The sequence below is a fragment of the Scardinius erythrophthalmus genome (assembly GCF_964197995.2).
Source record: "Scardinius erythrophthalmus genome assembly, chromosome: 13".
Taxonomy (NCBI): Eukaryota; Metazoa; Chordata; class Actinopteri; order Cypriniformes; family Leuciscidae; genus Scardinius; species Scardinius erythrophthalmus.
The window spans coordinates 22,377,755-22,390,727 of NC_138233.1; the positions used below are offsets into that span (position 1 = coordinate 22,377,755).

The following is a 12,973-nucleotide window of genomic DNA, read 5'->3' on the forward strand; positions in this document are numbered from 1 at the left end:
TGATAATATTAGTTATAATAAATTAAAATGGCAAGCTCTGTGGTTTCATAAGTAATGTAGTCTATCTTTTCTCTGTGAAAAATTGTAAAATCCGTATCATATTCTAGACAGTAAAGTAAGAGTTGGTGGTGTTTTGGGGATAATTGAACACAGGAAGTAATATTAAAATAATATTCTTGATCTGTAGTAAAAAAAGAAAACAGAAGCACTTTACAATAAGGTCTCATTCGTTAACATTAGTGAATGCATCAACTAACATGAACTAACAATGAGCAATACATTTGTTAGAGTGTTAATCTTTGTTAACGTTAGTTGATATAAATAGTTGTTCATTGTTTGTTCATGTTAGTTCCCAGTGCATTAACTAATGTTAAAAATTCGAATTTAGATTTTAATAATGTATTAGTAAATGTCGAAATTAACATTATCTAAGATTAATAAATGTTGTAGAAGTATAGTTCATTCTTAGTTCATGTTAAAGGAGAACTCCGGTCAATTTTAACATTGAGCTAATTTTTTTGTACATTTGGAGTGCTGTCAGTACAGAGAACAACGACAAAAATCGGTGTTGCCTACACCGTGTTATCCTCTTTTTAAAATATTTAAACCTGCTTTTAGCCTCTTAACATCCTTGATGTGTCATTACAAGTGCACAGGTCATGTGAGTGATTCCTTCGGAGTCAACGCGTGTGAATCTGACTGCAGTAGATGTGAAAGATATGGATAAAAATGATGTTATTTCAGCCAGCGCTCGTACCTGTATTTACATCCTGTTTTCGGTCAAAGTCCATAGTAATCGATTGTCGAGTTCATGCGCGTGATCATAGGTAACTAAACCTATGCGCGTGAACTCGACAATCGATTACTATGGACTTCGACCGAAAACAGGATGTAAATACCCGCTTTTTGTCGTTGTTCTCTGTACTGACAGCACTCCAAATTTACAAAAAAATGAGCTCAATGTTAAAATTGACCGGAGTTCTCCTTTAACTAATGAACCCTTATTGTAAAGTGTTACCAAATAAACTATTGTAGTATATGGAAAACAACTGAAGACTCACTGGAAATTTGTTACAAAAAAATTTGTGGGGAAAAGAGACAAATGAACCAAAAACAGTTTGCTCATTGAGATGAGTTTTTATTAGCTCCTATATACATGGTGATATAAAAAAATCCAACGTTCCATGACTGCACAATGCATTGTTGCTATGTTGTAAATGCAGTGTTGTAAATTGTACCACAACATCAAGTCGTTCAGTCCTTTTAAGTGGGATCACTTTTTGCCTTCAACCATGATGATGTGGTAACCAAACTTCGTTTTCACGGGAGGATCTGTGTATACGGGTTTGTCCATAGTGCTGACAGCTAGAGCAAACGCTGCATCCTGAAACGGTCCCACCATTGATCCTCTTGTCATCCAGCCAAGGTCACCCTGTCATATGCAAACCAAAACTTTAAGCTATACAAGCCGTCATTAAGACATTTAGGCTGTCTTGATAAAAAGCCGAATTCGAATAACAAATTACTAAGTACATACTTTGATCAAAACTGTAAAACAAAAGGTATATAAAGATCTGAAGGTACTATGCAACAGATTCTTCCAGGTATGTTTTTTAGTTTTAGGAAAGGATGGACAGAATAAGTAATATGAAATATGAGAAATTCTATAGAATACTATGGGTTCAGTGTTCAATGCAAATTAGATTGAGGAATTTTCCTGCATGGATAGTGCATTGAATGACATCTGATAAAACGAACAAACAAACAAACAGTACCCATAGGAACTACAGGAATTAACATTTCTCATAGCATGCAAGTGTCACATTACTACTACTAATATCTTGTTATCTACATGAAAAATGTCTTACTCCTTGTCTGGCTTTGTCCTCACTGTATTGTGCTGCCACTTCACTGAAGCGCATACCAGATTTGAGTTTCTCCATTGCTTCCATACACTTGCCATGCTTTTCACACAGAATATGCCGAACCTAGCACAAAATAGACCAAAATTTGTATTTTATTTTATTTAAATAGCAGTTTGACAGTGACAATGAGACTTCACATCATTCATTTAAAGGGCTTCTGTGACACCTTAGCTTATTTGCAAACAAGTTTGCATATTGTACTATATTAAAACAGCACGGCGGAAAAAATGTAAACAATAGATAATGCCGATACAAACAGTTACAATAATTCTAATTTCATATAATGATAAAATAAGAATATTAACATTTAATAAACAATTAACACGTAATAAACATGTATGAATTACATTTTATAAATGTTTTCATATATATATATATATATATATATATATATATATATATATATATATATATATATATATATATATATATATATAAATGTATATTCATAGGAACTTGAAAAAAACATCTAAAAAGGACCATATACCAGTGCTATTTTACTATAATTTCAGGGTTTCTGCAGGATTCATGAAGAATAATTTAAGACTTTTTCCAAGACCTTTTTAAGACCAAGTAGAGAAAATTTGGGGAATTTTTTGAAGGGAACACAATACGTCACTATGTTTTCTAAAAGTAAATGTCTAGGGAGAAACACAATGAGTTTGAAAATACATCTTCCAACAGATCTCCTTCACTTTTTCATTCATTTGACAAAAAAAGTAGCTTGAAAACCTCTGCTCTCAACCACTAGAATATGGACATAACATTTACTTTTCCTTCTGATCACAATGCAAAAAAGAGATGATCTTCCTCAGTATTTTTTATCTTGTTTTCCAGTGCAATAGTCTAAATATTCTTTAATCAAGATGCATTTACCGGAGAAACAAAATGAAATAAAATACGAAGTCTTATCAAAACAAAGTGAATTTATGCATAAAACAAGAACAAATATCTGCCAATGAGCTCAGAAAAATCAACTTAATTTGTGAGGTTTTCATTCCTCACTGACATATATTTGTTCTTGTTTTAAGCACAAACTCATTTCATTCTGTTCATTTTTTCAATATTTTCTATTGGAACACAGGACAAAAATACTGATGAAGATATCAATTTTATTGCAATACATGCAACATTTAATGCCATAACTTTGTGTAAGAGTGAATTAAAGGAATAATTCACTTAATTTTGTCATCATTTAGCAACTCACCCTCAAGTTGTTTCAAACCTGTATAGATGTCTTTCCTCTGCTGAACACAAAAGAAGATATTTTGAAGAATGTTGGTAACCAACAGTTGATGGACCTCATTGACTTCCATAGTATTTTTCCTACTATGGAAGTCAATGGGGTCCATCAACTCTCTAGTAGTTATAGACATTCTCCAAAATATATTCCTTTGTGTTCAGCAGAGGAAAGACATCTATACAGGTTTGAAACAACTTGAGGGTGAGTAAATGATGACCGAATTTTCATTTTTACATTAACTATTCCTTTAAGATTCGCAGAAACCCTGATTATAGTTTTTATTCATATTTTGAAATCATTTTTAATCTTTATATTTCAGCTTTCATTTTAATTTTAAAGTTGTTATTTTAGGTAGTTATCTAAATATGTCTATATTTAAAAAAAAAAAGAGAAATGTTGCCTTGCCAACTAGCTGAAATATATATTTTATTTCAGTTAACTTTTATTTTTATTTCTAAGTGCCCAGTAATATATATATATTTTCATGATTTATCCCAATTTTTTTTTCTTTTGTCAAATCAATGTGGTTCAGATAAGATAATATTTTGAGTTTCTTTCTGTTAATCAATCCATCACCATTGTATTAACTCAAATTTTTCATTTTAATAATCTCACTTTTTAAATTGAAACCAACAATAATTTTACAGTGCGACGATTTTTAATGGTTTTAGTTAACTATAATAACCCTGCAGTTTACAGACAGATGTTTACCTTTACTGCAGTACCTCCTTTCTGAGCCTTCTCCTTCTTCTCACTGTCTCCACTGCCTGAAGCAGCAGCCCCTGCACAGATACAACATCTATCTTAGCATCTGAAAAGTACAAGGCAATTTAAATAATACTTATACATTTTATGTATATTTTGAAATTGCCACATTAAGCGAAACGGACATCTGGACACATTCTTCACGCATTTCACACATTTATACTTGTACAGCACATTTAATGCAATGGCCAATACAATACAGAATCGCCTAAAATGTTTCATTAACACTAGTTGTTCTTGTATAAAACAAGACAACATCAGCTGAAATAGTATAACAATGTTTACGATCTGTTAGCCACAAACACTAAGCTAGCTAGCATGTCAGCAAAATAGTGCAACACTCAAAAATGTGCCATAAAATTGGATATGGTGTTTGTTCAGTTGTGTTCGTTCAGCACCATATATTTGTTGTTTACCTTTAGCACCTTTGCCACCCTTTCCTTTTGGTGGCATTTTCTATCTCCTCGTGTTGGATGTGTTTCCACAGTCAATGGTTTCCACTGAACCCTTTGCTAGCTCACAGGAGCTAGTAACACACTGATTCCCACGCGGTTAGCCTGAAAATTGCGCGGAAGCTTTTTTCAGCGTACAGTTTTACAGTATACTTTATGTCAGTCTATCTTGTGCAGTAAACAACTTATGCAAATGCAACAAGTGAAGCCGATTATTATAAGAAAGTGTAAATGCAAACCTTTGCGCAGACATGAGAGATGATGCGCTTGAATACATTTAGAGACCTTAAACAGTTTTGTTTTCTCTTCAGCGATGATTGATTTTTTTATTCATGGTGATGACCAGTAACTTATATGAGCTAAGGTGTTTTAATTGCAAATGTATTTTTGCACGTTATGTTTAAAACAGATTATAATAGTAAGGTATAATCAAATGTGTCCAAGCCATAGATATGTATACGTCTGTGAGTAGGCTATTTGTAATAGTGATGTTGATACAGTTGACAGTGATGTTGTGTAATATTCAGTTACTGTAAGAAACTGTTCCAGCGGGTGGAGTTTACTGGTATATGACACATCACCTGTGTAGCCTACTTCATTAACTGGAGCAGATTTTCACTGGAACTGAATATTACATCCAAATATTGTTATGTAATCAATCAGCATTATTGTTGCGTAACTTCACCTTTAAATCTGAACTCGTAATAGAGCTGGTAAGTCCCGCCCCTTCCGCTAATCCCCCTGGACCTCTAGGTTGAAAAATCGTCAATGCAAGTGAATGGGAGAAAATAATTATTTTCTGGTCCCGTTTTAATTTTGCCATGAATGTGAACATATGATGTCTGTGAATTTTTTATATAACTTTTCGTGTAAAGAATGCTACAATTTAGCGGGTAGAAGTTTGATACGGTTAGACTTTTGAGTGAGAGCACTTTGTGGACTACAACTCTTCGATATACATAGAAGTGTGTAATTGCCAATATCGAATAATAATTATAATTATTTTAATACGTTTTTATGTGTATTAACTCAATATGGAAGAAAAAAAGTGTTTTTTACTTTTACTGTGGTAACTTTTTAATGTTGTAGCTACAGCTGACGCTTTCGTCTTGTTGTATTGTGTTATTTTAGCAAAATCATCTGCTTTTGTCTATTGCAGATAAATTCGTCTAACTGCGATTGCAGACGCTCAGTCAACCTGCTCTCCGTGTTCACGGACATAGATATAATACACTAGATGTCGCCTTGGGGTTCTAAGCATGCGTCAAAACCGCCGCCATCTTGGAACAGGGGTCTTGTCATAGGAAGTAGGTAACGCTGCTATCTCCGCCTGTACTTCGAATTCATGGATGATACCGGACTTTTGTGCTGCGTATGGATGAAATCACACGAACGAAATCTAAACCAGACAGCAAGGGAATACATTTACTCTGTGGATGGTAGTAGTCAAGTTGTTTTTTTATAAGTTCAGTGTACATATCTCTGCTTGGAGGAAGAAATGAACTGTGATTCTCGCACAGAAAATGAACTGTGAATGTGCTGCACTCTTTAGATCAGGGGTGTCAAACTCAGTCCCTGGAGGGCCACAACCCTGCAGAGCTTAGCTTCAACCCTAATTAAAAACACCTGATCCAGCTAATCAAAGTCTTCAGGATTACTAGAAACTTCCAGGCAGGTGTTTTTGGAGCTGGTTGGTGCTAAACTCTGCAGGGTTGTGGCCCTCCAGGAACTGAGTTTGAAACCCCTGCTTTAGATATTATTTGAAATAACCCTTGTGTTTAAAATGTAGGCTACAATATGCAGGAGTAATATTGCAGGAGTCAATACCCACTTTTGGCTGTCTTATGCTGTGTTGTTCCTAACTTTTGATTTTTTTTTTACCGATTGTACTCAAACCTTTTAATGAAAAAAAAAAAAAAATACAGTGTGGCGCTTGTAACCTGTAAGTACAGTCCTAGTAGCCTATGCTTGTCCTCTCCCTGTCAATCTTCAAACAGTACATCCATGATTATTATACATAGAATTCCACAAATCTTATGTATGTGTGCGTTTTGCACAAGGATACAGTGGGCTCAAGGGCTTGTTTCGTCCTTGAAAACTGGGGGTGGAGGTGTGGAAGGACACTGGAATTTGTGAAAATGTCAACTGTTTAAAGCCTTTCTTTAAAGTGAATTTCGTTTTGTATAAATTGTATCTTAATTTTAATTAATTTTTCAGCAACCAATTGCCTAGATTTAGGCAAGAGATTTTTTTGCCTAGAAGCAAATATAACAGTCAGACAACATAATCATGGAGGCGCCAGCGCGGTCACTTGCATTGCACATGAACTGGAGCGCATCTCATCCTAACTTAACGAAACTCAGTGTATGCCTCACACAGACATGAGAAATACATCAAATACACAAAGCTTGAAATGTCTTTAAACGAGATAATTCAAAACGAAAAGAAAAAGTCTACTCTCTGAATATGTAATCCATTATGTGCATTTCTCTCTATAGGCGCGTTCACTACGAATATGGCGATCGTCAACTTCATCTTTGCAGCCGAGTCGACACTGTCAGAAAACACTAGTTTATTAATAAAAAAATCAATGCACGCGTCACCGGATTTACAAATGCACATCTTGCTTGTTGCACGCACAAATAGGCTATTATGTCGAAATAACGAGATATTATGTTGAAATAACATTATTATTAATAATACATCTTTTAGAATATTTGACTGAATGCTGAATGTTGCGCTTGTTCAATTTAATAAAATTAAAACTTTAATTGTGATCATTAAAATATTTTTACTGAATATTAAATATTTAGTGGCCAAGTTTTGCTCATTTATATATATATATATATTATAGCGATAATTAAGATAATAAGTTTACTCAAGTGGAAGAATGTGACTAATAAACTTAGGCCTACTAGCACTATGCATTATATTTTGAAAAAGAAGTAGATTATCTTAATATCAAAACCTTACATTTTCTCTGGACTCGTTCCAATGAACTGCCGTATACAAGGCGACATCTAGTGTATATATCTATGGTTCACGGACCGGCTTTGACCGGTCCAATATGGCGGACGGCGGCCCACAGAAACAGACAATATTGTGGATCTATGTATATATATCTAGTGTCCAGTCCAAGCGAACAACCGAACGCGACAGACCCTGATGACGTTCTTACTCCTTATAATACATTTGTGAAAGGTATGGATTTTTATTGCTGAGATTAGTTTTGCGCAGTTATATTTTACATTATGCATTCGTCATTTTAATTATTAAGCAGTGTTTAGGTAGCTAAAGTTCGGAACGAATCGGATTCCCTTTTGTTGAGAAGGAGCTGTCATGGTAACATGAAGACAACACAGTCGCCTTCTTCTCCTGACACGACGCATTAGCCTATCTAAAAAAACAAACAAAATAAATTATTTTTTTTTTATCAATAAAAGGCATGAGGACCCAAAGGTAATAAAGATTTTAAGGATGTTTGTTTTCGAAAAAGTTTGTTTCACCTGTTACTTTGGCTAGTTGGCAGAACGAACCTGTTTATTATTAGGCTAATTGGAGGATCACATAATGACGGTTTGCCAACCTATCTGGTGATTTATTTTCTAGTGTCAATTCTCGTATCCAGCTCTCAACGAGACAAAATAAATGTTTCTGCAACCAGTAAGGGTATAAAGAAGAAGTTTGGTGAATGAATAGGTTCAAGACATGGAGAAATATGAAAATGTACTGAATCTTGGCAGAGGAGGAGCAGGCGTTGTAATGTTGATGAAACATGTTGATACAAAGAAATTATGTGCAGTCAAGAGAATTCATGTGGACAGTTCCCGAAAAACAAAGTCCAAAGATGTTGTAATGCAAGAGGCAGACATTCTCAGGAGCTTGAAGCATCCTCATATTATAACATGGATTGACACTTTTTTTGACACAACTAATGAGTATATTTACATTGTTATGGATTATTGTGACGGTGGAACGTTGGATGACCACATTAAAGAACAGAAGAGTGGGGAATCCTTTGAAGAATGCAAAATTATGAACTGGTTTGTGCAAGTTGTCATGGCCGTCAGTTATATCCACTATGAAAAGATCCTTCACAGAGATATCAAGCCGTCCAATGTGCTTTTAACCAAGAGAGGTGTGATTAAGCTTGGGGATTTTGGAATATCAAAGATTATGAACCACACGCTGGATATGGCCTCCACCTGTGTGGGAACCCCCAGTTATCTGAGTCCTGAACTCTGTCAGGATGTCCCATACAGCATCAAATCTGACATCTGGGCTGTTGGCTGCCTACTATATGAGCTTTGTGCCCTCAGACCAGCTTTTGAAGCTAAAAATCTCCTAAGTCTGTTTTACAAGATCATAAAAGGGGAGTACATCAAGGTCCCCGAGAGGTATTCAGAGGACATCCATACATTAATCGGGAAAATGCTGTCCGTGGTTCCTGAAAACAGGCCGAGTGCGAGCAGCTTACTTAGTATGACCTACGTGCAGGAACATCTGGGAAACTTCATCGAGCACCAGGAGAAAGAACTTACAAAGGTGAATGCTGAATCCAGACCTCAAACAAAAGAAGACTTTAACGTAGAAAACGCATCTATGGAAAGCAGAACAGATAGTGCCTCAACTGTCTCTGACAAGACACTGCAAATAGAGACGTCACTCAGTGCTGAGGACGAAGTGGCCCATGAGGGAACAGAGTCTGATTATTCAGAGGACTTTGATGAACATGATAGCTATGTGTCCTCCAAGGATGTTTCGAGGGAAGATGTCTCCTCCAGCCTTGCCAATGTGGTTGAAGAGGCATTTGAGGAATCTAACGGTAAGGGTGTAATGTAATCATATTAATAATGTTTTTCATTGTTTTATTATTATTATGAGGCAACATCCAAGGCAACAGGCGTAGGCCGATGGTGATCTAAGAATTTTGGCTGGCTTTCCTAACACCTCCGAGTATTCTCTGCATGTATCATTTATGACAGTTGTGCCTGATGATGAGGACATCTCTGACTATCCAGATGACTTTGAAGAAGCTGAGGATGATGACCTGGCTGAGGTAGTCAGCTACGCCAGAGATGCCCTGAACTGTGTGCCAGAGAATGATGCGTTTGATGTGGAACTGGAGCTCAAAGATGCAGGCGGTTTCTCTGTCACAATGAAACTGTTAAAAGAGAAATACATAGGTAATCATGCACATATCAAATTGGCAGCACTTTATTTCAATGGTCCACTTTTGTCATTCTACTAACTATAAGTAACTTTACAACTACATGTCAGCTAACTCTGATTAGAGTATTAATAGACTGTCTGCTTAATATCTGCTAACTCTTTATTTTGATGCTCCCCAAAAGACTAAATGCAAGTCCCTTTTTTCTGTATATAAAATCTTTGCTATAAGTAACTTTGCAACTGCATGTCAACTAACACCTAACCATAACCTAACAGTCTACTACTACATTCTACTAATAGTCTAACGAGAGTTGCAAATGACATGCAAAGTTACTTATAGTTAGTATAATGTCTAAATCGAAATAAAGTGTAGCCATGACATTTATTACAAGTTGGTTATTTTTTCTTTATTCACTTGATTTTTCTTGTTTTTCTCCTTGGTCTGTATTAATTATATTTTACTTCAGTGATTAATTTAACAACCTGCTTAAAATTTTGTTTTAACAGTTAAAAGAATAGTTCACCCCAAAAATATTTTTTTGTTATCATTTAGTCACCCATAAGTTGTTCCAACCCTGTATGAGTTTCTTTCTTCGGTTGAACATATTTTAGCATATTGAGCATATTTTGAAGAATGTTGGTAACCAGACAATTGACGGTAGCCATTGACTTCCATCATATTATTTTTTCCTACTATGGAAGTCAATGGGTGCCATCAACTGAGGCCAACATTCTTCAAAATATATTTTTGTGTTTAACAGAAATAAGAAACTCGTACAGGTTTGGAACAACATGAGGGTGAGTACATCAAATACCCCTTTAATGATTTGGAGAGTATAATGATTACTGCTATTATTGTTTCAGCATTTGAATGAATATATATATATATTAGGGCTGTCAAAAGATTAATCGCGATTAATCGCATCCAAAATAAAAGTTTGTGTTTAAATAATATATGTGTGTGTACTGTGTATATTTAAATTTGTATATATAAACACACACACATGCTTGTATATATTTAAGAAAAATGTGTAATTTATATAAAAAAAATATATTTATATATAATATAAATTATATATAAATATATACAGTATATGTATGCAAATATTTCTTAAATATATACATGCATGTGTGTGTATTTATATATACAAAATAATTATACACCGTACACACACATATATTATGTAAACACAAACTTTTATTTTGGATGCGATTAATCTTTTGACAGCCCTAATATATATATATATATATATATATATATATATATATATATATATATATATATACACACACTAACCTAAAGGATTATTAGGAACACCATACTAATACTGAAAGCATTCTTTAGAAATGTTGGCCCATATTGATAGGATAGCATCTTGCAGTTGATGGAGATTTCCAGGGCACGAAGCTCCCGTTCCACCACATCCCAAAGATGCTCTATTGGGTTGAGATCTGGTGACTGTGGGGGCCATTTTAGTACAGTGAACTCATTGTCATGTTCAAGAAACCAATTTGAAATGATTTGAGCTTTGTTGGTGCATTATCCTTTCTTTCCCATTCTGACATTCAGTTTGGAGTTCAGGAGATTGTCTTGACCAGGACCACACCCCTAAATGCATTGAAGCAACTGCCATGTGATTGGTTGATTAGATAATTGCATTAATGAGAAATTGAACAAGTGTTCCTAATAATCCTTTAGGTGAGTGTATATCAGTATAGTTCTGAATACTGTTTGCCAACAAATCTGGTTTTCTGCAAGAGTGTCTCTGCATATACAAGTAAGTAAATGCTGTTCTGCTTTCTGGCGTTATAGAGGATGTTGGAGCCTCAGTCTATGAGGAAATCAGTGAGCACTTTCTGAATGGCCTCACGCCAGGAGACCTGCAGCCACAGTTCCAGCACATGATCGGGACAGACCATCTGGAGACCTGCTACCTCATTTTCAACCTTGACCAAGAAACAACATGCTGAATCATGCCTGTCCTATTTAGAGAAATTAATTTTCCTTGTTTTAACAGTCAGTGATGACTGCTTACAAAATGATGAACTTCAGCAATGCTGGATTTCAGAGTATATTAAATACAGAATTTTGTCATATATTTAATGAATTATAACTAATATTATAAAATAGTGTGATTTTATAGATATTTGTCATCAAGAATTTTTTACCAAGCATTCAGTGCTCTTTTGAAAGTGTTACCTAGTATAACCAGTAGGTGGCACTCTATAGTAAGAAAATGTGTGGGGTTACACACCAATCCAGAAAATGATTCTCATCTTGGCATTATCAGTCACATCACAGGACTGAAGCATAAAACTGCTGCCTTTTAAATACCCTTTATAGTGGATACAGAAATTCATTATATCAATGGCACCCAGCCGACTATACTTTTTGAAAAGATTTAACACGTTTCATACATTATTTACCAAAATGATCTCTCAATATGTCCATTAAACAATGCTTGTAAATGTGAAAGCAGTGGAGACTATCATGTGAACATTTCCTCCTGTGCTTTCACTCCACTATTGAAATGTAAAAGAGATTCCAATTCTGTAAATTTATGGGTGACAGCTGCAGTTGTTTTCCATTTAAGGCGTTTTCCCTTAAACTTGTCCAGATTCTTCCAGCAGGGAATTAGTCAGTGCGATAGAGAAACTGCCATGTGTAAATGAATAAATGGCCCTGTGTTATATTTTATTTAACAATGTTCACAATCTGCCCCCAGAGGAAAGTGTGTTATCAATATAGGAGATAGGTCTCCTCACAGAATGTTTTGTATTATTATTTTGTCTGTTTTAACATCTTTAAACATGAAAGAAGAAGAAAAATGATTTTACTCAAAATAGTATCAGTCCCAGCCAGGAAGGGCTGTGTGTGTGTGTGTGTGTGTGTGTGTGTGTGTGTGTGTGTGTGTGTGTATCATGAGACATGAGAATCCTTTGTCTTCAAAAACCAAGGTCATGTTAATGTTAAAATTTTATAGATGGAGTGGAGAAAACATAACACCTCTAGCCACAAATGAAGTCCCATCTTACAAACTTAAAAACCTGTTTTTCACTTAGACTTAAGTTATCCACTGTAAAGAAAACAACTCTGAACATTAAAAATGTCATTCCCACAAAATACATTTATTTTTTATAATGCAATGTTCTGAAAGAAGTAAAACAAGGACTGAGGAGTCATTCAGGATAGAGCTTTAAAAATGTTCCATAAGCCTGATGGAGCATGTTTCTTTATTTATCCACCTATGCATTTAGAAGAGTGGACGAGAGACCAGAATAAATGCAAACAGGTCAAGACCACTTTAAGTAGCAATCACCTCTGTGCCTTGTCACTTTAAAACCTGTCAATATTTCATCCATAGTAAAACTAGCTACCAGGAGAGCTTGTCACTCATGTCTTTAGGGCTTTGTAC

The 12,973-nt window shown here is 35.0% G+C and overlaps 2 protein-coding genes across 2 annotated transcripts; one reads left to right on the plus strand and one right to left on the minus strand.

Moving 5' to 3' along the window:
- Positions 1–1,113: 1,113 nt before the first annotated feature.
- Positions 1,114–5,046, minus strand: pin4 (protein (peptidylprolyl cis/trans isomerase) NIMA-interacting, 4 (parvulin)). The gene is made up of 5 exons (XM_081382484.1): positions 4,625–5,046; positions 4,350–4,490; positions 3,880–3,950; positions 1,869–1,988; positions 1,114–1,432 (listed from the first exon to the last, which is right to left on the minus strand). Exons 2-5 carry the CDS (start codon positions 4,384–4,386, stop codon positions 1,274–1,276), a joined length of 387 nt encoding a protein of 128 aa, XP_081238610.1. The 5' UTR covers positions 4,387–4,490; positions 4,625–5,046; the 3' UTR covers positions 1,114–1,273.
- Positions 5,047–7,454: 2,408 nt separating this feature from the next.
- On the plus strand, positions 7,455–11,701 carry nek12 (NIMA-related kinase 12). The gene is made up of 4 exons (XM_081381910.1): positions 7,455–7,586; positions 7,995–9,210; positions 9,371–9,571; positions 11,371–11,701. The coding sequence occupies exons 2-4, from the start codon at positions 8,094–8,096 to the stop codon at positions 11,526–11,528; spliced, it is 1,476 nt and encodes a 491-aa protein (XP_081238036.1). The 5' UTR covers positions 7,455–7,586; positions 7,995–8,093; the 3' UTR covers positions 11,529–11,701.
- Positions 11,702–12,973: the final 1,272 nt, after the last annotated feature.

Coding starts and splice junctions, on each gene's coding strand:
- pin4 (XM_081382484.1), bottom strand. CDS start 4,386: ATGCCACCAAAAGGAAAGGGTGGCAAAGGTGCTAAAG. Junction 3,951..4,349: donor GGGTGGCAAAGGTGCTAAAG/GTAAACAACAAA, acceptor GTATCTGTGCAG/GGGCTGCTGCTTCAGGCAGT. Junction 1,433..1,868: donor AGGACAAAGCCAGACAAGGA/GTAAGACATTTT, acceptor TGCATATGACAG/GGTGACCTTGGCTGGATGAC.
- nek12 (XM_081381910.1), top strand. CDS start 8,094: ATGGAGAAATATGAAAATGTACTGAATCTTGGCAGAGGAGGAGCAGGC. Junction 9,211..9,370: donor GGCATTTGAGGAATCTAACG/GTAAGGGTGTAA, acceptor CATTTATGACAG/TTGTGCCTGATGATGAGGAC. Junction 9,572..11,370: donor GTTAAAAGAGAAATACATAG/GTAATCATGCAC, acceptor CTGGCGTTATAG/AGGATGTTGGAGCCTCAGTC.